At 40.7% G+C, this 27,655-nt stretch overlaps 1 protein-coding gene and 1 long non-coding RNA gene across 3 annotated transcripts in view; both read right to left on the bottom strand.

Annotated features, from left to right (window-relative positions):
- lrrc75bb (leucine rich repeat containing 75Bb) overlaps nt 1-27,655 on the bottom strand; it is a 75,807-nt gene that overhangs the window by 16,406 nt on the left and 31,746 nt on the right. For both annotated transcript variants that reach the window (XR_015500182.1, NM_001386713.2), the window contains 1 exon segment: nt 23,523-23,635. Coding sequence is in view for 1 of the 2 variants with exons in the window: in NM_001386713.2 (NP_001373642.1) it covers nt 23,523-23,635 (113 nt within the window). In the remaining variant the exon portion in view is untranslated.
- Nucleotides 19,641-21,405, bottom strand: LOC147842194 (uncharacterized). The gene is made up of 2 exons (XR_015501684.1): nt 20,922-21,405; nt 19,641-20,668 (listed from the first exon to the last, which is right to left on the bottom strand). It is a non-coding gene; the product is annotated as an uncharacterized LOC147842194 (long non-coding RNA).

Below are 27,655 nucleotides of genomic sequence, written 5' to 3'. Positions count from 1 at the left end.
TCTAATATTGTAAAAACTTATTGCACATTATACCTTTAAAATGGTCATTATTGATGATTAAAACTGATATTCAGCAAAAGAGAGAGTAGGATTTTATTTTCTATGAAAATGAAAGGAGGCAGTGATGTTATAGGCTTCGTTTTGTTATGCATACAGTAAAGATGACGCTCATATAAATATGCAGCTACACGACGCCTCAACATTTTTGGTGTCTGTTAAGTTGTTAATATTAAAATATAAATAGGCAGTTCCTTAAATCATGTCTTGATTTTATTGTTGAGATAGCCAGGGTGGTGTGAATAACATTATAAAGTACGCTGTTCCCTTTAAAGACTCACCCGATGTGTCCTCGGGAGTTTGTTTTCCATTTCAATTTGTGAAGTCTGAACTCAAGGAAAGGGCGCAAGACTGAACTCTGTGCACTTAAAGGTGCAGTAGGTGATTGTCTTCAGAAGCATGTTTTGTTGTGCTGGTTGAAAGTCTCTTCACAGTCTAATAGTAATGATTACAGTAAATGATCTAAATGTGTTTATATGTATTTTTATATTTTGGGTAAGGCATAAAACTAAAAATGTTTATCCAATTAAATAGAGTCGGACCGTCATCTCTCATAATTCCGATTAGCAGGTCAGACTGTCTGTCAGCAAATGCAGATTTGAACAACTGCGCAGCCGTTTGTACGCAGCTCCGCCGACCGCTGTTGGTGCTGTGCGTTCACAAGAGAGGGCGCGCGCGTCCGCGAAATCGGTAAAAACCTACTGAATCAAAACTTTTTAAAAACCTGAATCAATATTGGAGTTACATTTGCACGCTGAGGAAAGGATGAAACAATGGCTGAAGGATTTCTCTTAGAAAGGTAATGTTTTGCTTTAAAACTATTTTAGCTTCATGCAAAGCTGATGTGATGTTGTTGTTACAAACGGGTTATATCTTCACAGAAGTGTTGTTCAGCCACTAAAATCTTCCGATAAAAGATTGATAAGACTATTTTCAGTTTAATAAGGGACCTTGTACAGCATCTATAGTGTAGATTTTAATTAGTTTAACAACAAAACACAAGTAAATACTGCTATTCCGCCTAGTCTCTCCCTATATTGTTTACCTTGCAACTCTAAATATTCACTCTGAAATAGCATGTCAGTTTGGCTTGCACCTCCATGGACAAGCACTAGTCGCTTTTAACACATGAGAGAGGGTTCTTTTGCTGTTCTAGGAGGCGTGGCTCTAGACGGCAGGGGAGGGACTGTGATTCAGAGATGTATGCTAAGCTGTTAGCATTGTGAAAGATCAACTACTGCACCTTTAATATTGAGGGAAAAGCCCCAATCATATAGGCGAATGTCTGCAGTCACACCTCCGTTTTCCCCTTATTTACACAAACACGGAGTAGCAGCATTTTAAAACCAAAATGGCCACTTCAGTGTTTCCAAAAAGTTTTCAGGTCTCAAAAACTCATATGCCTTTAGCATAACATATGCTTTTAAAAGTAAAACATGTTAGTGTAAACGAGGAGAGAGAGAGAGATACACATGCACACACACATTGGGTTTTTATGCATTATGGGGACTCCCTATAGCTACCGTGACAACAACATGAAAGCATGGATCCATCCTGCCTTGTAAAAACGATTCATGCTGGTGGTGGTGGTGTAACAGTGTCGGGGATAGTTCCTTGGTACACTTTGGACCCATTAGTACCAATTGAGCGCCGTGTCAACAATCACAGCCTACCTGAGTATTGTTGCTGACCATGTCCATCCCTTTATGACCACAAGGTACCCATCTTCTGGCTTCCAGCAGGATAACACACCATGTCATAAAGCGTGAATTATCTCAGACTGGTTTCTTGAACATGACAATGAGTTCACTGTACTCAAATGGCCTCCACAGTCACCAGAGCTCAATCCAATAGAGCACCTTTGGGATGTGGTGGAACGAGAGATTGGCATCATGGATGTGCAGCCGAATCTGCATCAACTGTGTGATGCTATCATGTCAATATGGAGCAAAATCTCTGAGGAATATTTCCAGTATCTTGTTGAATCTATACATGAAGGATTAGGGCAGCTCTTAAGGCAAATGGGGGTCCAACACGCTAATAGTAAGGTGTACCTAATAAAGTGGCCAGCGAGTGTAAGTTCTCATCACATGAATTAGTACTAACAATAAAAATGGCCTCTGATAAATTGTTTCATTAACAGACTGAATAATTTAATTCTGCTTTAATTTTAAGCGTTTGTCACTTTTATGTATCTATCTATATGTATCTACAAAATCTAAATGAAATTTGACGTAAAAACGAAGCTAAAGTGCGCAGAAAACTGTCGTGAGCTTGTTATTTCACTTATCAGGCTGATTGTTCCTGGAAACCCTTAAAGCCGTGTTTCCAGCGTAATCGCAAGGCGCTTTCAACGACACGAACATCAGCGTAATTTTAATGAAAGGTTTGTCTAATTATGCACAAAGATAGATCTGCAATCTGAGCTGGATTACAACACAAACCCTTCCTCATTTCTGACGTGTAGCAGTGCTATATCTGAAAGAGAAAAGAGCCTGTGGTGGAGAAACGATAGCAATAATTATACTGATGATAATATGCATGATGATCTGCTGAGTGGCTGATGAGAAACTTGTATAAAACACACTTTCAAAGCACAATTAGGGTCTAAAATTAACCCCTGCTGATGATGATGATGACCTGTGACATCAACAGAAGCATTTACCAGCCAAAAATATAACATTTAAGCTGTATATGTGTTACGTTCTGGAACGAAAAACAAGGCGAGGATCCAATAGGTGCATCCCAAATCACATACTTAAGGCCAGTTCACAATAAGCATGATAACTATAAAGATGAGGAGGAAGATATAGTTCCAAAGCAGTGACACATTTCACGTTGAGAACCTAATATAAACATGTAGAGCTTGTAGTTCGTCACTTTCGGCTAAATGGATCAACGGTTTTATTTACGTCACCTCACACTTCAGATTTTCAACAAATCTTCCGACCAATAGATCAATTACCATGTTTGTAAACATTCAGGATGCGAGTGAAGGGAGGTGGCAGACAGCAACCGGGAGCGCTAGCAATTACAGCAAGGGAATGACATCGGATACGGTGCAGAGTTTGTTGTTGTCTTAGAAATAAGATATATTACTTACACATTATATATATTATTTACATAATGCTTACAGCATATTATAACAGCTCGTCACCCAGTGACAAGCACAGTGATTCAGCAAAATTAACGTGAAAGTGAGCGGCGTTCATCTGACAGGTTCATTTGCGATAGCACCAAGCGGCAACCTCAAGCTCTCCCTCAGGAAGCCAATACGGAAGTAACTAAAACTGCAATTCATCTGAAATTCTGCTAGTCCTGGCCGCTCCTGGCCGCTCCTGGCTCCTGTTAGAATGGCCAACTTTACAGCAGAAAAAAAGGTGTTTACAGCCTGGTACAAAAAAAGATTTTGGTTAATACAGCTAATATTACCCTTCATGACAACTGTGAGGGGGTGAATTTTTTTTATAACTCATCCGTTTCCTTTATATTAAGTTTTATTAAGTTTGCATAATTAATGGCGTGGCCACTTGAGTGACAGCTAGGTCTCGTTGGTCGCCGTCACGTCACCTCAGCTGAATCCTGCAGATTAGCCACTGAACTCGGCATATTTATCGTATTTCTGTGTTGTTTTCTGTGGCTTTACACAGTCAACTGCCTTTTGGACTTGTTTCCTACAATTATTAGATGGCATGGCATGCTGAGTGCACTTAATTGTGCTCACAAACCGTTCACGTGGCCTCCGTTTCCCATGTGAGTAAAGTTATATACTTATATACCATCTCTATACATGTATTTGTTTTATTTAAGATCATTTATCGTTTATATTTAGAGCTGTAATGCACTCCAGAATCTGTCAGATTGATTAGCTGTAGGCTCTAGAACAGTCATCTGAAGCGTTGTCATACAGTGTTAAGCTGGATTTCATCAATAGTCTTACATTAACAAACACAGACTATATCTGAAGTGTTTGGAAGTAATTTGAGTTTTCCTCCTGTTGAAAAACGTCATAAGAACAATGTTTAGGGGCTCAATGTATTACAGCAGTGTTTTTAAAAGACTAAATACTTTATTGATATAGTGTACAGCCAAGCACAAGTGGTCAGAATACAAACGAGTCGCAGGTGATGAAGTATTAAGCGTTCTCCCAAAGTAAAGTGTGTCTGAACCAGGTCCAAGCTAAATGCCAGCAGGTGTCTGTAGCTCCGCTCACTCTCCGCCTCTTTGCCCTTGTTTGGTATCCCGCCGTGGGTGTGATGACGCGTGACCAAAATGGCGACGGTTGGCCGCGCCTACTTGTGGCTTCTTTTGCGCTCTTCAGAAACCTATGGGTGACGTCACGGATACTACGTCCATATATTTTACAGTCTATGGATAGCACCCTACCAATGAATATTGGATAAGACGAAGTGACCAAGCATCCAGCCCGAAATATACAATCTCAATGAAGCTCTGAGTGATTTTACAACAGAGAAGTTAAAGGTCTACAAGTCTTTAGATGCCAACAATTTTGTTCTTTGTGGTCATGTGCAAGATGCTCCATGATGACCAGATTCAAGAGCTGAACACCGAGATACCGCCTAGCCAAAGACAAGGAAACAAGACGGAGCTAATGCCTAGTTCAGACTGCGTGATTTTAGCCCCGATTTTGGCTCGCCGACAGGTTTTGAGAAATCGCCGACAAATGCCTGAAATCACAGGCAAATCGCTGCTCGTGCACGTGAGTGACAATCACACAGTATGAACGATCAAAGACGCGATCTGAGAGAATCGCCGATGAGTCGCCGATGACTGCGAGATATTTGGCGTGCTAAATATCTGGAGCTGTCGGCGATTCAAATCATGCCGTGTGAATTGAGTTTTGACTGAAAATAACATCAGCGATCGCCTACAGCCAATGAGAGAGCAGCTTTCACTTGTGTGTGCGTGTGTGTGTGCCTGCTGCAGGCCAGCGGGAGGCTGGGGGAGAAGTTAACAGCGCTCTTTTTCGGTTTATTTGGACCCACGAAATGGAGGAAAAACTAGTGGAGGTTTGACAGGACTCAGGAGCAACCGTGTCTGTTTGACGTTTCATACAGAAAGAAATTAGTTTATTATCAACGTTGAGGAGAAATGGCTAATTCCCTTTAAACCAGGGGTCGGCAACCTAAAATGTTGAAAGAGCCATATTGGACCACAAAAAACAAATATATCTGGAGCCGCAAAAAATGTAAAGCCTTATATAAGCCTTATAATGAAGGAAACACATGCTGTATGTATCTATATTAGCTATATTAGCCTACTATAAAAATGACTAAGTTGGCTAAAAATACATAATAAGCCTTCATGATTAAATAGCCACTGAAATCAGGTGGCTGGTGTTTATTTACACAGCACAGCCTCTGGTCTTTCAGTGGTATTAATTTTATCATTTCTTCTTGCGGCCCATCAGAGTTCACATACCTGCGCGTTGAATATCGGTCACATCACAGGCAATTGAGTATGCGGGGACTGAATTAATGACCTTGGTTTGCTGATCGGTGATGTTACCTGCCATTTTAATAGCCCTTTCCTTTACTGTCGTAGCGGAGAGAGGTATGTCTTTAAATTTTTTGTATTATCTTGGTTTTGTTTTTGAAGTCTGCAAATAGGTGTTCTAATATGTTGATGAATGACTCCTTCATGTAGTCACCATCTGTGAACGGTTTTCCATGCTTTATTATCTCCCGGTTTGTTTACAACAGCCACCTGCCTGGTATCCCGCCCTGCTGATAGAAACGTGTGTCGCAGGCTATGACGCAAATCTTCACTGACAGAAATGTTGAAATCAAATATTAATTCTACACACTTTTACAGCATTTGAAAATGTTAAAATGTTTGTCCTCCTATAGAATCATAATATCATTAATATCATATTAAAACAAAAAAATATATTAACCTCCCCCATCTTTTTCCATTTTCAAACATTTTTTAAAAAGCTCCAGGGAGCCACAAGGGCAGCGTTAAAGAGCCGCATGCGGCTCTAGAGCCGCGGGTTGCTGACCCCTGCTTTAAACCCAGGTGAGCAAACATGTACATGTTCTACCCCATTAAAGGCTTCTTTCTCATTATGTAGTTAATAACAAAAGATATACGTGTTTTTGGCTGTGAGGCGTAGTTTGGACAAAGTTGTCGGCGATTCTGTTATAGTAAAGTCATGCAATGTGAATGTCCCTGTCGCCGAACCATCTTGCAGCAAAGCAACGACGAAACGCTAGCCCAGATAGTCATGCAGTGTGAAAACATCTGTGACACGACTAGTTTGAAAATCATGCAGTCTGAACTCGGCATAACGTTATACAAGGTCTGGGTAATTAATCACCAACACGCAAAACGACTGCATTCTGACAGTGAACAGCACCTGTACAGCAGGGTATGTGAACCTACACATGGAGGTAAAGTTGGCTTTATATTCGCACATTCAGAGTTTCTCCTTAATAATATCATTTCATAACAATATTATTTGCAAACTCTACATAGCGAAATCATATTAGCAGCAGCCAATGACTATCAAAGTACAACACTGTTCACAGTCAAATAAACAGTGCTAATGTTGTTTTCAAGTCACACTTGCAGGTTATTTCAGACCGAATATTCAAAGTGCCGTGGTAAACAATATAGGAATGTGTTACAAGTTGTAACTGAATGAATGTGTGAATATAAAACTAAGTTTACCTTAATAACTTACACTTTCACGTTTCATTCTTAGCATTCAGTGTCAGCAGTTTAATTCACCATATGTAACTGTTTTTGCTGAAATCATTTCTGCAATCAAAAACGAGTGATGCGTATGATTCAGCATAGCGTGAACTGACCTGATATGCAGAGTCCAGCATTTCTAATTAGCTCCTCACTTCATTCAGCTCCCATTTAGCCAAAGACGTCTGCAGTCGGTATTAAAGCAGTGTGTGGTGTATGGTAAAAGTTAAGTTTTCTATTTTTAGGGTGCTTTCACACCTGTGAATCGATTCAGTTGTTCCGAAACAGAGATTACAATTGTTACATTGTTGCTCTTTGCTCTTGGAGCGGTTCGCTTTCACACTGCAAAGTTTCTAATCGGACCAAAAGAGCTTAAACAAGTCACGTACGAGTAAACTCTCCTCACATTGGTCAGAGTGTCAGGGTTTATTTTGCAGCGTCCCGCTAAGCTGTCAGGAGAGGTGGTGGTTTGGTGGTGATTGACAGGGTGCGCGCGTGACGTGTCTGAGGAGAGATGCGGAGGGGAGGGGTGAGAAGGGTGCGCGACGATGCCTATTTGAGGACCTGTAGGGAGACGCGAGATTACCGGGAGATCATCACTCGTTTGCGGGCATCCAGAGACTCGCGAAACTTCCCGCCCTACTTATAATTCTCTCTTCATATAGCCGTATGCCTATTACATATCCATAAAACACAGTGATACAACCGAGCTCGGATCGGATCGCTTTCTCACTACAATCGAACCGCTCCAGGGTTCGTTTCAATCGAGCCAAGACCACCTCATTCAAGCGATCTCGGAGCGATTACTTTGGCGCGGAACAGAGCGCGATTGCCCTGTTCACATATGCCAATCGAACCGCGCTAACTGGGCAAACGAGATACGTTCCGAAACAAAAGTGTAGGTGTGAAAGCACCCTTAGACTCAAATTCGGCATCCTACCGCACAACATGACATCTTTCCCATTGCAGCCTGTCTGTTTTTTGCAACCGGAGACCCGTGTGACGTCATGTGTGACGTAGGTTTGTAATTGGTCTATAAAGTGCTCTCTAGTATCTGACATGCCCCGCCCCCTTTAAGACCACACATTTGCTTTTTATTTGATGCGCTTGAGCTCAACCACTCTCACTGGCAGAGCTGTGATGTAACGAAACGCTATTGGCTGTTTAAAAAAAAGGGGAGGGGAACGTTAAAAATTAAATTTAAGATTAGATTTAAAACTATAATTATTTATAAATAAGTAAACATATTCCTTAAGTTATAAGACATTAAAACTAAATTAAATTACTAAATAAGATTATATATATAGCCTCGAGCCAACACACACCTCCTACCAGTGCCGATATACAGCCATATCGCACTATTACGAATGTGATATTGCTCTTATATATACTTTTATTTTGCCTTACCGAAATTAAAAACTAATATTATTACAAAAAAAATCTGCGTATCTATACATCAATATTAAATTGAAATGTGTTAAAAATATTCATTGGATTTAATATATTTTATTATTACAAATTATATTATTATATTATTAATTATAAAAGGGGTTGCAAACTATTTATATGCGCTAACTATACACAAACAAATCAATTTTAGTAATGTTCAACCTTATTTGTTTGTTTGGTTAGCACTGTGGTCACCTCGCAGCAAGAAGGTCGCTGGTTCGAGCCTCAGCTGGGTCAGTTGGCGTTCCTGTGTGGAGTTTGCACTTTTTCCCCGTATTGGCGTGGGTTTCCTCCGGGTGCTCCGGTTTCCCCCACAGTCCAGACACATGCGCTATAGGGGAATTGATGAACTAAACTGACAGTAGTGCATGAGTGCAAATGTAAGTGTATGGGTGTTTCCCAGTACTGGGTTGCGGCTGGAAGGGCATCCACTTCGTAAAACATGCTGGAATAACTTTAGTTAGCAGTTCAATCTGCTGTGGTGGCCTCTGAAATAGAGACTAACCCAAAGGAAAATAAATAAATGAATGAATTTGCAATGAATCACTTTTTCCAGTGAACTAGATAAGATTGATTTCCTCTTTCGGGAAGTAAATCGCATTGCAATCAGGAATATTCTGCTTGTTGTGTTGTTTATGTGGTGTACTGTTATATGCCCTTATAATGTAATTGCGTATTCACTCCACTAGAGGGCCACCTTGGTTTAACTTCGGGGGTGCTGAAGAGTCAGTGAGTGAGACTGAAGTGCATGTGATAATTAAACGTGGGAGTTACTCGTGTTCTGTTAATAAATGTGTTTCTGAATTATACCTCTCCGTGTAAGCTGTCTATATAACGCACAGCACAAGGAGGAAACACTACATGGTGTCAGAAGAGAGTTGTTTTACGGACTCAAGCCTGCAGTTGACAGCAAATTGATGAAGAACGTGAACTCATCCTGACTAAAGTAAGTCTGCCATAGTGAAAAACAAACATGGATCAGTTCAGATTACCACCTCCGTTAGTCCTGTCTGGCAATACAGGTGAAAACTGGAGAAGATGGATACAGCGGTTCAACATTTATATGACTGCTACAGGATCAGACTCAAAAACTGAAAAGGTAAAGATTGCCATTCTGCTTCATGCTTTAGGAGAGGAGGCATTAGAAGTATATAACTCACTGTCTGTTGAGCTAGAAGGGGAAAATGAAACAATGCAAGATATAGTAACTGCAATGGAGAAGTATTGCTTACCAAGAAAGAACATTGTTTTCGAAAGGCACCAGTTCTGGGCTTACCCCATGCTTGATGCGATTAACATCGATAAGTATGTCACAGAACTAAAACAAAAGAGTAAGGACTGTGAGTTTGGCTCAACAGAATCTGACATGATAAGAGACAAGATTGTGTTCAGTATCAGTGATCAGCGTTTAAAGGAGAGGCTACTAAGAGAAACAAACTTGACCCTTGAAAAAACTGTGGACATATGCAGAGCGGCAGAGGCAGCAAAAACACAGATTCAAGCAATGGGGGAGCAGAGTAAAACTGTTCACGCCATTAAGAAGAAGACAAAAGATGTAAAACAGAACAAAATATTTGAAAGAAAGTCATTTCAACAGCAAAAAACAGTAACATTCACTTGCAAAAAGTGTGGAAAATCTCACCTTCCACGACAGTGTCCGGCCTATGGCGCAACATGTCATGCTTGTGGCAAATCCAACCACTTTGCCTCAGTGTGCATGTCTCAACAAAAAGACACAAAGCCTAAACACAATAGAAATGTCATGGTTGACTCATTATTCATTGGATCAGTGGAACTAAATCAGACAAGTGGATCAGTACAGAACGCATGGCACACAGATGTAAACATTGGAAATGTGACAGTGAAGTTCAAACTGGACTCTGGGGCTGAAGCCAACATAATACCTCTGAACATTTTTCAATCTCTGCACAAAACAGCGATGTTGCAACCAACTTCAACTATGCTTGTGGCCTATGGTGGAACAAAATTAAAGCCGGAAGGTGTGGCCAACCTTCAGTGTGTCACACCCAAAGTGCAAGCATGCTTACCCTTTTACATCACCAGACACTCATCCATTCCAATACTTGGTAAGGAAGCATGTGAAAGGATGCAACTGCTGAAAAGAATTGAGACTGTTGTAATTAAGCATTATACCTCCAAAGAGGAGCTGATTGCACAACATCCAACAGTCTTTGAAGGGCTTGGTCAGTTTCCGGGTGAACACCACATTCATGTTGATCCGGAAGCAATCCCAGTCATACATGGCTGTAGAAAAATTCCCTTAGCAGTGCTGGGCAAACTAAAGGATACACTAGATCAGCTGTTGCAAGCAGATGTTATAGCACCAGTCACACAGCCCACTCCTTGGGTCAACAGCCTTGTTATAACTGAAAAAAAGAATGGGTCATTACGAGTGTGCCTGGATCCTCGTGACCTTAATAAAGCTATCCTTCGTCAACATTTCTCTATTCCAACTACTGAAGATGTTCTGTGTAGGCTTTCAGGAAAGACAATTTTCTCCATTTTTGATGAAAAGGACGGCTACTGGCAAGTCACACTTGATAAAGAATCTTCACTACTATGCACGTTTAACACGCCATGGGGTAGATATAGATTCAAACGACTGCCGTTTGGTGTCAAATCTGCTAGTGAAGTTTTCCAGCAGTACAACAATGAAGTGTTTGGAGACATAGAAGGTGTACACATTGTAGCAGATGATATGATTGTTGCTGCTGCTACAGAACAAGAACATGATGTCATTGTTGCTGAAATTATGCAGAGAGCAGAACAACACAACGTGAAATTCAACCCTGACAAGATCCAGTTCAAGGTGAACAATGTACATTTCATGGGCCACGTGATAACTCCACAAGGTGTAAAAGCAGATGATGGCAAGATACAGGCAGTAGTAAGCATGCCAGCACCTGAGGACAGACAAGCACTGCAGCGTCTTTTGGGCATGATTCGATATCTCGCACCATTTATCAGAGGTGAGGCAACACTGACGGCCCCTCTTAGACAGCTGTTAAGAAAGGACATTGTATTCCAGTGGCAACCAGAACATGACGAGGCCCTGTCTGCACTCAAGACAGCACTAACCAACACACCAGTTCTCAGGTACTATGACCCCAACACAGCAGTCACCATACAGACAGACGCATCCAAAGATGGCTTAGGATCATGTCTGCTGCAGGAGGGGCAGCCAATAGCATATGCGTCTCGGGCATTAACAGATACAGAAAAGAACTATGCCCAGATTGAAAAGGAGCTGCTGGCGATAGTTTTCTCGACCAAAAAGTTCCATCAGTATGTTTATGGACGCAGTGTGAATGTTCAATCTGACCATAAACCATTAGAGGCTATTTTCAAGAAGCCACTGAGCAAAGCACCAGCGAGACTCCAGCGTATGCTTTTACAGCTACAAAAATATGACCTCATAGTCCAATATACGCCTGGTAAGGACATGCTAATTGCCGATACATTGTCACGTGCTTTCACTGAGGGCCAACAAACAAGCACAGATGAGCTCAGTGATGAACGGGTCGTATACTCGCTTGAAGCAACAGAGGCTCTCAGTGAGGAAATGCTGAAGCAGCTTACAGATGCTACAGCAAAGGACAACACACTCCAGCTGCTAGTGAAAACACAAAAGACAGGATGGCCGACACACAGAAAGAAACTTGATCCCTCTATTCATCAGTTTTGGCCTGTCAGACACACTGTTGCCATGCATGATGGCATATTACTGGTATCAGGTAGAATACTGATTCCCGAGTCGATGAGAACAGAGATGTTGCAGAAACTACATGTCTCACACCAAGGAATGCAGCGCACAAAGGCACATGCCAGAAAATGTCTGTATTGGCCCGGAATGACCAAACATATAGAGCAGATGGTTGAGATGTGTCCAACGTGCCAACAGTTTCAGCCAAGGAATCAGAAAGAGCCACTCATCTCTCATGAAATCCCAGAGCTTCCCTGGTTAAAAGTAGCTGCTGACATCTTCGAAATCAGAGGTCAGTCATTTCTTTTGATTGTTGACTACATGTCAAAGTTTCCTGAGGTGATGAACATCAATGACAAGACAGCACGCACTGTAATTGAAAAAATGAAAACAGTATATGCAAGACATGGCATTCCAAAAGAGCTGGTGTGCGATCACGTACCCTTCGCCAGTTATGAAATGAAGAAATTCGCTGCAGAGTGGGGCATTAAGGTGACACACTCAAGTCCAGCCTATCCTCAATCCAACGGGTTGGCGGAAAGAACAATTAAAACTGTCAAACACGTCCTGAAAAAAGCAGAACAATCAGGAGTGGATCATCACCTTGCTCTTCTCTCGTTGAGAAATACCCCTATCACTGGCACATCCTATTCACCAGCTCAAGTTCTGATGGGAAGAGTCTTAAGGAGCACCTTACCAGTGTCTAGTGAAGTCCTGCGACCAGCTACTCCCAAAGGTGTTCACCAGGAGCTCCAAACCCTGCAAAAGAAGCAAGCGTGCCACTACAATGTAGGAGCAAAAACCATGTCAAAATTGAATGCCGGAAATACTGTACACATTGAAACAAACAGAGGGTGGCAGCCAGGTCTCATTGTTTCAAAAAGAAATGAGCCAAGGTCATACAATGTTGTCAATGAAGCAGGACAACAGTTTCGCCGCAACAGACGCCACCTGAGGAAAACAAATCACAAGTTCAGAGAAACATTGGATCCTGTGGATGAGACCCACAATGATACACATGCTCACATCCCAGGGGCACAAGAAGTGACAAATTCGTCTGTAGAGTGTCTGCCAGATCGACCTTTACATAACAGCAGTACCACAACCACCAGGAGTGGTCGGGTTGTGAAAGTTCCTGTGAGGTTTCAGGACTACTGTATGAACTGAATACATATGTTTGCCTAGTAATAGAGTAAACTTTGCTATAAATAAGAAAAATGTCCTTGTTATATGGACTGTAAGTTTAGCATTCAGTGTTTATATATCTTGTTTAAAGCTTGCATTGTTTACTGTGAAAAAAGGGGGATGTGGTGTACTGTTATATGCCCTTATAATGTAATTGCGTATTCACTCCACTAGAGGGCCACCTTGGTTTAACTTCGGGGGTGCTGAAGAGTCAGTGAGTGAGACTGAAGTGCATGTGATAATTAAACGTGGGAGTTACTCGTGTTCTGTTAATAAATGTGTTTCTGAATTATACCTCTCCGTGTAAGCTGTCTATATAACGCACAGCACAAGGAGGAAACACTACAGTTTAGAGCAGCAGGAGTTTCTCACGTGGCGAGGGATTAATGAGGGATAAAGCAGGAGGACGAGTGTGTGTCTGACGTGCAGGTCGAGCTCTCAGAACAGGCAATCTGATTGGATTAAAGTGAAGCAGCGAAAGCAGGCCAAAGGGGAAGAAGAGAGAGCAGAACCCAGAAGAGTCTGATAAACGAAGCCGGAGAGATGAGAGTGACCTGAAGACGACCCAACCACACGTAACACACTTGTGGGTCAAACACGAACGCCGGCGAGCAGAGAAAACACAAACACACAAATAATAATAAATACAGCAGGCACGTGAGGGCTGGAGCGGACACTGAGGTGTCATCTAGATACACAATTTGTGTCTTGTTTTTCAGTACAGACATATCTAATAATCCTCAATGGTGAACAAATCTCACTGATTAAATTCATTCATTTTCTTGTCGGCTAACTTCCTTTATTAATCCAGGGTCGCCACAGCGGAATGAACCACCAACTTATCCAGCAAATTTTCACGCAGCGGATGCCCTTCCAGCTGCAACCCATCCCTGGGAAACATTCACACACACTCATTCACACACACTCATACACTACGGACAATTTAGCCTACCCAATTCACCTGTACCGCATGTCTTTGGACTGTGGAGGAAACCGGAGCACCCGGAGGAAACCCACGCGAAGGCATGGAGAACATGCAAACTCCACACTGAAACGCCAACTGAGCCGAGGCTCGAACCAGCGACCTTCTTGCTGTGAGGCGAACGTGCTACCCACTGCGCCGCCACTGATTAAATTAATACTTTTTAAACTTAAAATAAACTTTAAAATCAATATTAAATAATGCATTACCCTAATAACCCAGATAGACAGACAGATAGATTACTAAATGTAATAATCATTAAATAATCCATTTTTAATAATCAAAATTATAATATTTTTAAATTACACATTAAAAAATTATAAGATTTTATAATTATAAGATTATATATAATTTTATATAATATATATTGATTAAATATAAACACACATATGTGTTTGTTTATTAAAATAACACTTTATTCAGTCATTTTCTTTTCGGCCTTGTCCTTATATTAATATGGGGTCGCCACAGCGGAATGAACCGCCAACTTATCCAGCAAATGTTTTACGCAGCAGATGCCCTTCCAGCTACAACCCAACAGTGGAAAACAGCCACACACTCTTGCACACACTCACATACACTACGGCCAATTTAGTTTATTCACTCACCTGTGCCGCATGTTTTTGGACTGTGGGGGAAACCAGAGCAACTCATCTCTAATAACTGATTTAGTTTATCTTTGCCATGATGATAGTAAATAATATTTGACTAGATGTAGACCAAATTAAACTTCAGAGCTTCCTTAAATCGATGACAGAAAAAAAATCAGCTCTCCTTTTCTTCTTTGCAGAGTTCTCGGTTGTGGTATTATTAACAACTTATTATTAAAAATATAACTATTAATTATAACAATATTCAAAATGATAACATTCAAAAATTACTAATTATAATATTCATTCATTTTCTTGTCAGTTTAGTCCCTTTATTAATCCAGGGTTTCCACAGCGAAATGAACCGCCAACTTATCCAGCAAGTTTTTACGCAGCAGATGCCCTTCCAGCCGCAACCCATCTCTGGGAAACATCCACACACACATTCATACAATACAGACATTTTAGCCTACCAAATTCACCTGTACCGCATGTCTTCGGACTGTGGGGGAAACCGGAGCACCCGGAGGAAACCCACGTGAATGCAGGGTAAACATGCAAACTCCACACAGAAACACCAACTGAGCCGAGGTTCAAACCAGCAACCTTCTTGCTGTGAGGCGACAGCACTACCTACTATCTATCTAACTATAATTAATTATAACTATATATACACACACATAAATATACACACATATATGTATTTGTTTAGTAAAATAACACTTTAAAATGATAAATAAATACTCAAAATTATAATAAAAAATAGAAATGACAATATTACAGAATTATAATATTGATTATAATAAAAAACTATAATTATGATTATATATAAACACACACAAAAGTACACACACACACACACACACACACATGTATTTGTTTATGAAAACAACGCCTCAAAAATATAATTATCTATTAATTTGATTATTAAATATATTAATAATCAAAATTAAATTATAATAAAAAATACAAATGATAATATTACAAAATTATAATATTGATTATACTAAAAGTTTTAAAAATTATAATTAATAACAAAAAGTTGAATATAAAAACTACAAATTATAGAATTACAAAATTATAATATAATATAATATAATATAATATAATATAAAATAATATAATTATAATTACACATAAACACACATATTTGTTTATTAAAATAACACTTTAAAATTCTAATTTTATATTTGCTTCCTATAAAAATACTCTGTGCTATAATTTATACAGTACAGTCTTTTTAATAAGAAACTAAACCACATTCAATTCAAAGACAATCTACATTCTCTCAGTGTTAATTTTCTCTTATTTCCCCCTAATGAGAATAGTCTAAATATCCTCAAAATAAGATAAATCAGAGTAGACGGCTAAACCATGCAGACTGAATGTGCCTTTCTCGAATAATCTCCGAGTCATCACGAGTGAATGTCCGCAGGGATGTAAACATGACACAACACAGGGATGTGGGACACAAAACAGATCGAACAAGGTCACCGTAAGCTTCAAATGTGGGCTAAAAGGCCGTGGAGCTCTCGGCTGGACACGTGCGGCTCACTGACCGACCGCCAGCATCACACATCTGCAACCCGAGCTGCAGCACATGTGTTGGGCACAATATGTCAGTGACACGCAGCCAAAACAGCCCTCATGTGGGTCAGCTTGATCTGCTGTCAATCCTCTCACATTAACCCTGCTCTCTGGAGCCCTTTAAGACTAACATATTGATACTAACACCTAACAACCAAATTTAGATTTCAGGTGGGCTTTTAATGCAGGTGGGAATCTGCACCGGTAAAAAAATACTGCATGCAACCGGTCATAGCAGAGCCGAGCATCCATACGAGAGGGAATAATTACACAGCGCCTCCTGCTCACCCCTGCTGACTGCTTTATTAAACAGATTCATCATTCGCTGTGTGTTTCAGAGGCTGTTACGACTGAGAGGCAAACGCTTGCCTTGCAGGAGCTCCGGCTTGATGAAATAACAACTGCTGCTGTGCTGTTTTCAAGCTCTCGCACGAGGGGCTTTTCCCCAAGCTAGCAGGAATACGTGGGTGATTAGCCTGAAATCCAGAGCAGATTTTAAACACAGCAAGTTTTTACGCAGAAGATGTCCTTCCAGCCACAACCCATCTCTCGGAAACATTCACACACTACGGACAATTTAGCCTACCCAATTCACCTGTGCCGCATGTCTTTGGACTGTAGGGGAAACCGGAGCACCCGGAGGAAACCCACGCGAACGCAGGGAGAACATGCAAACTACACACAAAAACGGCAACTAAGCTGAGGTTCGAACCAGCAGCACAGCGACCTTCTAACTGTGAGGCGACAGCCCTTCCTACTGCGCCACTGCCTAGCCATATTATAAAATATATTATTTAAATATAATATTAAAGTAATATTTAAACATATTCACAAATATATAATGCATTTTTATATATTTAAATACTGCAAATTCTATACAAATATATTGAAATATACACTAACCGGCCACTTTATTAGGTACACCTGACCAACTGCTCGTTAATGCAAATTTCTAATCAGCCAATCACATAGCAGCAACTCAATGCATGTCGACATGGTCAAGACGATCTGCTGCAGTTCAAACCGAGCACCAGAATGGGGAAGAAAGGGAATTTAAGTTACTTTGAACTTGGAATGGTTGATGGTGCCAGATGGGCTGCTCTGAGTATTTCAGAAACGGCTGATCTACTGGGATTTTCACGCACAACCATCTCTAGGGTTTACAGAGAATGCTCTGAAAAAGAGGAAGTATCCTGTGAGCGGCAGTTCTGTGGGCGCAAATGCCTTGTAGATGCCAGAGGTCAGAGGAGAATGGCCAGACTGGTTCCAGCTGATAGAAAGGCAACAGAAACTCAAATAAGCACTCGTTACAACCGAGGTCTGCAGAAGAGCATCCCTGAACACACAACACGTCCAACCTTGAGGCGGATGGGCTACAGCAGCAGAAGACCACACCGGGTGTTGCTCCTATCAGCTAAGAACAGGAAACTGAGGCTACAATTCACACAGACTCACCAAAACTGGACAATAGAAGATTGGAGAAACGTTGCCTACTCTGATGAGTCTCCATTTCTGCTGCCACATTCGGATGGTCGGGTCAGAATTTGGCATCAACAGCATGAAAGCATGAAGCCATCCTGCCTTGTATCAACGGTTCAGGCTGGTGGTGGTGGTTTAATGGTGTGCGGGATATTTTCTTGGGCCCATTAGTATCAGTTGAGCATGGTGTCTACGCCACAGCCTACCTGAGTATTGTTGCTGACCATGTCCATCCCTTTATCACAGTGTACCATCTTCTGATGGCTACTTCCAGCAGGATAACACACCATGTCATAAAGCGTGAATCATCTCAGACTGGTTTCTTGAACATGACAATGAGTTCACTGTACTCAAATGGCCTCCACAGTCACCAGATCCAAATCCAATAGATCAGCTTTGAGATGTGGTGGAATGGGAGATTCACATCATGGATGTGAAGCCGACCAAAATCTGCAGCAACTGTGTGATGCTATCATGTCAATATGGAGCAAAATCTCTGAGGAATTTTCCAGTACCTTGTTGTAATCCATGCCACATAGAAGTAAGGCAGTTCTGAAGGCAGGTCCAACCCGGTACTAGTGAGTTGTATCTTATAAAGTGACCGGTTAGTGTGTATTGTCATGTTTTAAATGCCAAAATGAAGATTTTTTCAAGCTAAATAATCTGACAATGGGGTAAACTAAATAGTCTCATGTCAAAACTGAAAACAAGATTTATTTTGCTTCGCCATTGGCAGATTTTTCCCAACATTTTACAACTCCTTTTGGCTGCTGAAAGGTGATGCATGAAAAACAAGTTTCAAGATATTCGGCTCTATGTAACCTCGCTCTGGTTAACGTACGGACTGTCAGGCAGTTCTGCTTTAAGAGAACAAGAGGAGAGATGTTTTCCTCATCCTGAGATTCTGTAGCAGAGCTTTCAGGCTCCTTTAAACCACATTGATTTTTTTTTTCCTCATGTGTCTCCAAGAAAAGCTTTAAAGAGAGACGTTTGGTGGCCGGAGGGGAAACCTGAAAGAGTATCAGAGAGACTCGAGCTCAGAGAGAAAAATGCATTTGTTTGCATGTGAGCTGCGAGTTCAGGTGAAAGTGCAGCTAAAAATGAGAATTCGGTCATTATTTACTCGTCCTCATGGTGATCCAACCCAGTGAGCAGTTACTTTTACTGAAATCTTTCTCCAGGATGAGCTGTTAAAGACTGTATTTCTTTACATTTATAGTGAAGTGTGTGAGGCATCGAAGGGTAAATTTAGTTTCATCTCAGTGTATTCACTTTGTGATCTATTATTAAAATACACTCACCGGCCACTTTATTAGGTACACCTTACTAGTACCGGGTTGGACCCTCTTTTGCCTTCAGAACTGCCTTAAACCTTCATGGCATGGATTCAACAAGCTACTGGAAATATTCCTTAGAGATTTTTTCTCCATATTGATATGATAGCATCACACAGTTGCTGCAGATTTGTCGGCCGCACATCCATTATGCGAATCTCCCATTTCACCACATCCCAAATTGCTCTATTGGATTGAGATCTGATGACTGTGGAGGCCATTTGAGTACAGTGAACTCGTTGTCGTGTTTAAGAAACCAGTCTGAGATGATGCACGCTTTATAACGTGGTGCATTATCCTGCTGGAAGTAGATGGGTAAATTGTGGACAGGTGTACCTAATAAAGTGGCAAGTGGGTGTATTTTGCTTGTTTAGAAAAAGCTTCCCGATTTAGGAATTCATTTGGACTAGAAACAAGACTTTAAAACTTTAAATAAGACAAGCATGTTCGCAGCGCATCAACATCAGTAATCAGGACCCCCAAAAAATTGCAAATTTTTTGGAAAATAGAGATTTATACGCCATCCAAAAGCTGAATAAATAGAATTTTTTTATTATTAATGTATGGTTTGTTAGAGAAAGACAACATTTTGCTGAGATACAGCTGTAGATTCTTTCAAAAGAGTGCAGTGTGATAAAAGTATCTGCAATCCTCCCTCTAACATGTGTCTTGCTACTCTAAAACGCTCCATCATCTCCCACATGATCGCTTTCAAGGATGTGACAATACATGCTAGGCAGCCATTTCTGCAGATTAGGCTTTCGTGATGGAGATTGAGGGAGCAGAGGTTCATGAATTACGTGCGCGATGGAGTCGACGGCTTGTTATTGTTCGGGCTTGTTTGGAGATGAGTTGGTGATAAAACAAGGAGCACAGAGAGTAATCTGCAGCTGTTGAAATCTCCCGAACTGGGTTAATTGCTCTGGGATGGGGAGAGAACATGGATACCATTAAAAGACTTTCTGTTTCGTAACGACTCGCTCACCACACCTGTGTTTGCTGTGCTGTTTGGTGCGAAATCATGATGTCTGATGGGGGAATTCATCTGAGAGAAACATTCATCTGATGCTTTACCTGGGTGTATTTGAAAACGCCAATCATGAGAGATGATATCAAGAGTCGTATCTAGCAAGATTGCAATATCTGCCATCTGCACCTCGAGGGGAACATCTCCTGCACTTTTACATGATGGAAAGCTTCAGGATCAGTTGATTGTAGCGCCGTTGGTGGATCATAGAATTGAAAGAAGCAATATTATAGGTTTGTTTAGCAAAAAAGTTGGGAAATATATAGATTTTAAGATCTTCGTTAAGGCTTGAGGAACTTAAAGGTGGACCAAGCAATGTAAAAATTTGAACGCACCAAAAGCAACCCAACAAGGCCTTTTAATATCTTCACTAAAGTTTCTAGACACGCCCCTATCTGCTGATTGGCTTCAATTGTTTTGGGATTTGCTTGAATACAAAGTACCAAAACAAACATGCCCAAAACCAAACAAGACCAAGCCCCCTTTGAAATCTCCTCTATTGTTACAAGACACGCCCCTATCTGCTGATTGGCTTCACTTGTTTTAGGATTTGGTCGAATACAAAGTACCAAAACAAACATGCCCAAAACCAAACAAGACCACGCCCCCTTTGAAATCTCCACTATTGTTACAAGACACGCCCCTATCTGCTGATTGGCTTCACTTGTTTTAGGATTTGGTCCAACACAAAGCACCAAAACAAACCTGCCCATAATCAAACAAGACCACGCCCCCTTTGAATTCTCCGCTATAGCTACAAGACATGCCTCCTTCTGCTGATTGGCTTCACTTGTTTTAGGATTTGGTCCAACACAAAGCACCAAAACAAACCTGCCCATAATCAAACAAGACCACGCCCCCTTTGAATTCTCCGCTATAGCTACAAGACATGCCTCCTTCTGCTGATTGGCTTTAATTGTTTTGGGATTTGGTCGAACACAAAGCACCAAAACAAACATGCCCAAAACAAAACAAGATCTTGCCGCCTTTGATATCTCCACTATAGTTACTAGACACGCCCCTATCAGCTGATTGGCTTCAATTGTTTTGGGATTTGCTCGAATACAAAGTACCACAACAAACACGCCCAAGACCAAACAAGACCACGCCCCCTTTGATATCTCCACTATAGTTACTAGACACGCCCCTATCAGCTGATTGGCTTCAATTGTTTTGGGATTTGGTTGAACACAAAGAGCTAAAACAAATGTGCTCATAACCCAACAAGAACCCAGCCCCATTTGATATCTCCTTTATAGTTACAAGACACGCCCCTTACTATTGATTGGCTGCAAGTATGTTTTGGGTTTTGGTCTGAAGCAAAAAAACAAAACAAACCCACAGATTATCCAAGTAGTCCCCACCCCATTTGATATCTCCATTATATTTGCAAGACACACCCCTTACTGTTGTTTGGCTGCAATTTTTTTGGGGGGGATTTGGTCCAATACAAACATGCCTCTAATCAGACAAGACAACGCACCTTTTGACTTCTTCACTATAGTTCCTAGACACAACCCTTACTGATGATTGGTTGTAAGTGTGTTTTTGGATTCCTAAACAAGGAACCAAAACAAGCATGCTCAAAACCCAACAAAACCCCGCCCATATTTATATCTTCACTAAAGTTACTAGACACGCCCCTTACTGCTGATTGGCTGCAATTTTGTTTTGTGATTTGGTCCAACACAAAGAACCAAAACAAGCACGGCCATAACACATCAAGACTCCGCCCATTTTAATACCTCAACTATTGTTACTAGACACACCCCTCACAGCTGATTGGCTGTAATTTATTCTAAGGATTTGGTCCAACACTAAGTATCAAAACAAATACACCCACAACACAACAAGACCCTTCCCCTTTCGAATATATAATGCCCCTTTCTGCTGATTGTCTCCAAGTGTTTTGGGATTTGGTCTGACACAAAGAACCAAAACAAACATGACCAGAACCAGTGGCGCAAAAAAGGGGTATGCAGTATATGCGACACACATGGGCGACACACATGGGGGGCGCCATTGTGCCAAAACTATTTTTTAAAATTATCCATATTAAAAGTTTCTAATAATATATATATATTTTTTGCTAAAAATGTTTATTTAGCATTTTATACGCATATAATATTGTATTTTATTAAATTAAAAAATCATTCCACCCCTCCCTCCATTTTTCATACCATATACATGTTTTTATGAATTTATTATGTATCATATGGATTCATCAGGCCTTTTGGGAACTTCTTAGCTCAAAAGTATTTTAATTTTAGCTACAAACAAAGTTATAACATTTCAATTAAATAGAACATTTCACACAGTTTGTTTCTGTTTTTTTTACACTAAACATTTGACAGTCTTTTTTATTTCCCTTTTAGCAGTTTCACTCAATTGTTCTTGCAAAGACAGACCTTACACTTCTCACAGTATGCATCTGAGAAGTAATTGCAATGTTCTTTTGCCCTTTAGGACTCCCATGTCTATCATTTTGTTTCGACAAATGTAGTCTAAAAAGTCCAACAGCAAGGCTAGTCAAGGTGCTATAATCATTTAGTGAGGGAAAATTAAATTGAGAAGAAATTTGGGCTGGTATGAGATTGCGACTTAACATGCTTAATGTAATTATACCTTTTACTACTTCATACTGTTTCAGTTGTGTTCAGAAATGCGAAACTGTATTTTTGAAGCATATTGATTACTTTATGAAAAAATATCTTTAATTTATTGATGGAAATATTTCCACATTTTATCACTTGCCTGTTATAAAATATAGTTGGATTGAAGGGGGGGCGCGCAAAAGCTGAAGCCGCATTCCCATCAGTAAATGTGCAGTCCTGGACCAGAACCCAACATGACCATGCCCATTTTTATATCTCACCAATAGTTACTTGACACACAAAGAAACATTCACCTACTGCTTCACCTGGACTTATTTGAAAACGCCAATCAGAGATGAGATCAAGAGGGGTGTGTAGCAAGATTGCAGTTTCTGCCATCACTTCATTCAGATGCACCTCAAGGGGAACATCTCCTGCACTTTTACATGATGGAAAGCATCAGGATTAATCGATTGTGGCTCCGTTTGTGGATTATAGTGTTGAAACCCACACTTTTTTGTTCCACTAAATGCACAGAGGCGTAGTTTTGTAGGGAGAGGCTGAGTAAATGACGACCAGATTGTAATACTGAACAGTGTTCCTCTAAGTAATTGAAGCGGCTTGACATTAACCCAATTAAACTTTGGTAGCCCGGTTTAAGCGTCTTATGGCGACGTCAGGAATGGCTAATCTGGTTTCGTCTGTATTTGGATCTGTCAGCGCAGATGTGAGGCGTGTTGTCCTCACTGTCTGGTGTCTCCTAATAAGGCCCAGATGGACAGACGTGAGACTCTTACCAGGCTTGAGTTTTCCTCCTGGGCACGTTCTGTCTGCTCCACTTGGAGTGAGGAGTGAGGTGATAAATCAGCTGCCTGCAGATCTTCTCTGAGGACTTCAGAGCATCAGCCTCCTGAAAAACAGAGGAGAAGCGGAATGAAGAGCTGAATGCACCAAAACAAACACGCCTATAGCCCAATACGACCCCGGCCCTTTGAATATCTCCACTATAATTACTAGACAAGCACCTTTCTGCTGATTGGCTGCAAGTGTGCTTGGGGTTTGAGTGCTGAAAGGTGCACTAAGCAATAATTGAAAACACTTTAATTAGCTATCATTTTATTTAAGTTCCTATCTGGATATAGGATATCTGGAAATATATAATGATGTCTAATGTATTAAAACATACAGGGGTTGGACAATGAAACTGAAACGCTTGGTTTTAAAGCACAATAAATCAATAATATGGTGTAGGAACTCCTTCTGCAACCAATACAGCATCAATTCGTCTTGGGAATGACAGATACAAGCTCTGGCCAGAGGGATTGTGGTGCTGGTGGAGGATAAAATTTCCTGACTCGCTCTTCCAAAACACCCTAAAGTGGCTCAATAATATTTAGATCGGGTGACTGTGCAGGCCATGGGAGGTGTTTAACTTTCATGTTCATCAAACCATTCTGTCAGCAGTCTTGCTGTGTGTATAATATACATGGCAGTGCTTTCAGGATACAAGTTTGACCCATTGGGTGCACACGGTTCTCCAGAATGGGTCAATAGTTCTTGGCAGAGAAGCACCCATCATTGGGTCTAGGGTAGGGGTCTTAAACTCAAACTGGCGAGGGGGCCGTTTCAGTGACTGACAATTCATAGGAGGGCCGCGTTAACATTCAAGCACAAGAAAAAAGTAGAAACCTAATAATTTATGCATCTTAGGACAACTTGTTTATATTTTAAGCATTACCTGTCATCAGTGATGATGCAAATCATTTAGGATCAGTCATCCAGAAACATGGATTTTCCTACCACTGCTATGCTGATGAAACCCAGCTTTACCTCTCAAAATATAATTCAAAAACAAGGGTTTCCCTTCCTGTTATTATCATCATTATAACTATCATTCTTATATTGTTATTTGTTGAAAGAGTAGCTAACAGCAATTAATAGCGATAATAGCGTTTTTGTGACACACAAGTTTGAAACTTTGTGTTAAAGATGTTATAATCTGTGAGATCTGTTGTTCAAGCGCGAGGGAAAAACAGCATTGTAAGCTATGCTTCTTTTCGTTCTGCTTAATCAGGTGCCCCAAAAATATATATTTAAAATAAACAAAACAGCTGGTACCAGTAGCCTAGTGGTACTGTGCACAGAGACGTATAGCACAGATGTGCTCACGGCGACCTGAGTTCAATTCCTGGCCGATCCTTCCCCTCTCTCTGCTCCTAATGCTTTCTTGTCTAAAATCTCTACCGTCATGTCATAATAAAGGTGAAAAACCAATAAAAAATAATTATAAAAAAATAAATAAATAAACAAAACAATATGTCTTTTGACTGCTTTCTTTAATAACTACATTACACAATACTTGTACTTTTACTTTTAGTACTTGAGTAGTAAATTTGATATATACTACTTGCAATACTTAAATACAAAAAATGTTGAATACTTTAGTACTTCCCCTTAAGTACGGTGCTTAAAGAGCACTTCAACTTCTACTCAAGTCACTTTTTTGATAGAGCACTTATACTTTTACTTAAGTCTGGGTTTTGTAGTACTTTATACATTGTTGGAGAAAAGTAATTTATTTTTATTACTTTTGTGTTTTTATTTATTAGAAGAATGCTTAGACTAACAACAGATTAATCAATCTTTTCTATTGTATTATAACACATCTTGACCAGACACACTTGACCAGACACACAAGAATAAGTGTGGGGGCCTTTGTTTAATATAAAGTCTAGACATGTCACAAGTTGTCATGATGCTTGTAGAAGTTGTGAAATATATTAAAGATGCATGTAATTGTTCAGTCCTGGTATGCAGAGAAGGGTTGCAGAAAGAGGAAGTATGTCTAGGGGTTACAAAGAGCCAAAGGACTGCAGAATGACTGATAAGTGACGTTAAACCAAAACTCCACCGGTTAATATTAGTTGTGTATATATGCTGGAGTCAGGAAATGTATGTTAGTTGCAAACCTCTTGTAGTAATTCTTGTAGTGCATTGGGGTAATGTAACCCAGAGCTCTGTCATCGAATTATTCATTTGTATCTAATAAATTACTAATATTTTTGGCATTGAAGAAAACACTCTCCAGACCTTTTCTTATTGAACACGCATGGAATTGCAACCCAGGCTCATTCTGAAAACGTAATCCAGAGGACGTTTCTGGAGACCGCAAAATACATCCCGGGAGGTACGTATTAGTGCAGTTTTTGTTTTCGCGAATCCGCGAGAGGCCGCTGTGCGTGCTTTTTTGTATCTCAAACGTCTCTCGCGAGTGCCATTCGCGCCCGCGCTGTTCTCGCGTCAACCCACCAGAGGCTGCTGTCTGACTGACCGAATGATTGACTGCGTGACCGGCCAATCGGCTGACCCAACCTCCTCCTTCCCTGAACCCAACCAGTTTTACCGACTGACCCGCCCACCCGCTCACTTCCCTAAACCCGAGGAACAATTTAGAAAAGCCGTCTAGAAAAAAAAACCCTCGTCTGTTTTTCGTATTTCACCGCGTTCTCACCCTGTTATGAACTCGTTTGCTTTATTTTTTGGATTCTGTTTTTGTCTTACCTGGTTTCTGGAACCGCTCTTCCCCGGACTCGAACCCGGACGCCTTTGTCAACTCCTCCTCTCTGCATCTGAAGTCCGCCGACGCACATGATGAGCTGACCGGACAAACTGACTGCAGCGGGAAAGCCCTCCACACGGAGGTAAGCGGTCAGCCGGCAAGCGCGAAAGGGAACGGCGTCACACTGTTCCGTAGCGTTCGCTTAAAAAAATTAAATGCAGCCATACGTACCTCCCGGGACGTATTTCGCAGTCTCTAGAAACGTCCGCTGGACTACGTTTTCAGAATGAGCCTGGGTTGTGGAATTGACTAGATATTCCAACATCTCTGGTAATTTCCACATATCAAAGTTATGTATAAGTTGATCAATGCTTTTAAGTCTCAGGACTTGTTTGTGTGTGTGTTTTTTTTTTTTTTGTAAAGTGACAGACATGATTGAAAACGCCAGATCACTGTTAAAACAATCACAATCTTATCACAGGTGATAAATATTGCACACATCCTATTTCGCTTCAAGTCATTCATGAACTGCAGGCCTGAAACAGTCTCGAGGCCTTCGCTCAGCGACGCCTGCATCCATTTCTGCATCAAAACAGGCTTTGGCTCGGCTCTCCTTTCTTAAACGGATTGGCCAGAGCAGAGCTGAGCAAATCTAATCAGTGCTACAGCACAACAATGCGAGCAAAGCAAGAAAACACAAAAGCCATCGACTGGAGTCAGCAAGCTAAGAAATGAAAGCAACTAAACATCTCAGTGGCCTCTTGATGGCTATTAAGTCAAAAACAAAGACGTTTGTTGAATCTCTATCGTATAATAAACTGGTCTCAGAGAGTGACAGCAATTATCGGACTTCTTTTATTGAATGGCCTTAATAAAGATGCCGTTGGTTCGATGATGTTGCGCTCCTGAGAGAGTTTTATTGTCAGAAAGATTTACGCGGACTCTCAATCAGCAACTGAACAATAAGACATTAACTATACGCAACTGCCACAGTTTAATGAAAAACTGTCAATTGCAAGACAGCGGAATGAAAAATACCAACTATGCACAGAAAACAAAAGCTCATCAAAATGCCTTTCCACATTTCCCATGAACGCCATCATGATTAACTGCTGCGACTCACTCCTGGGAGTCAAAACTTCGTTAGATGCTGGCGTACTGGGACACACATTATACTGATTACATTCTGATGCTAGTTTAAAAGCGTACATCGCTAATATACATGCTAGCAACACAGATAATGTTAAACCAGAGATGGACCACACGCAGATGTGATGCTTTAAGATTCGCTTTCATTCATTTTTCGGCTTAATCCCTTTGATAATCTGGAGTTGCCACAGCATATGTTTTACAGAGAGGATGCCTATCCAG

The sequence above is a fragment of the Danio rerio genome, chromosome 10 (genome assembly GCF_052040795.2).
Source record: "Danio rerio strain M-AB ecotype USA chromosome 10, GRCz13ab, whole genome shotgun sequence".
Taxonomy (NCBI): domain Eukaryota; kingdom Metazoa; phylum Chordata; class Actinopteri; order Cypriniformes; family Danionidae; genus Danio; species Danio rerio.
This window is presented reverse-complemented; position numbering and strand designations above follow the sequence as displayed.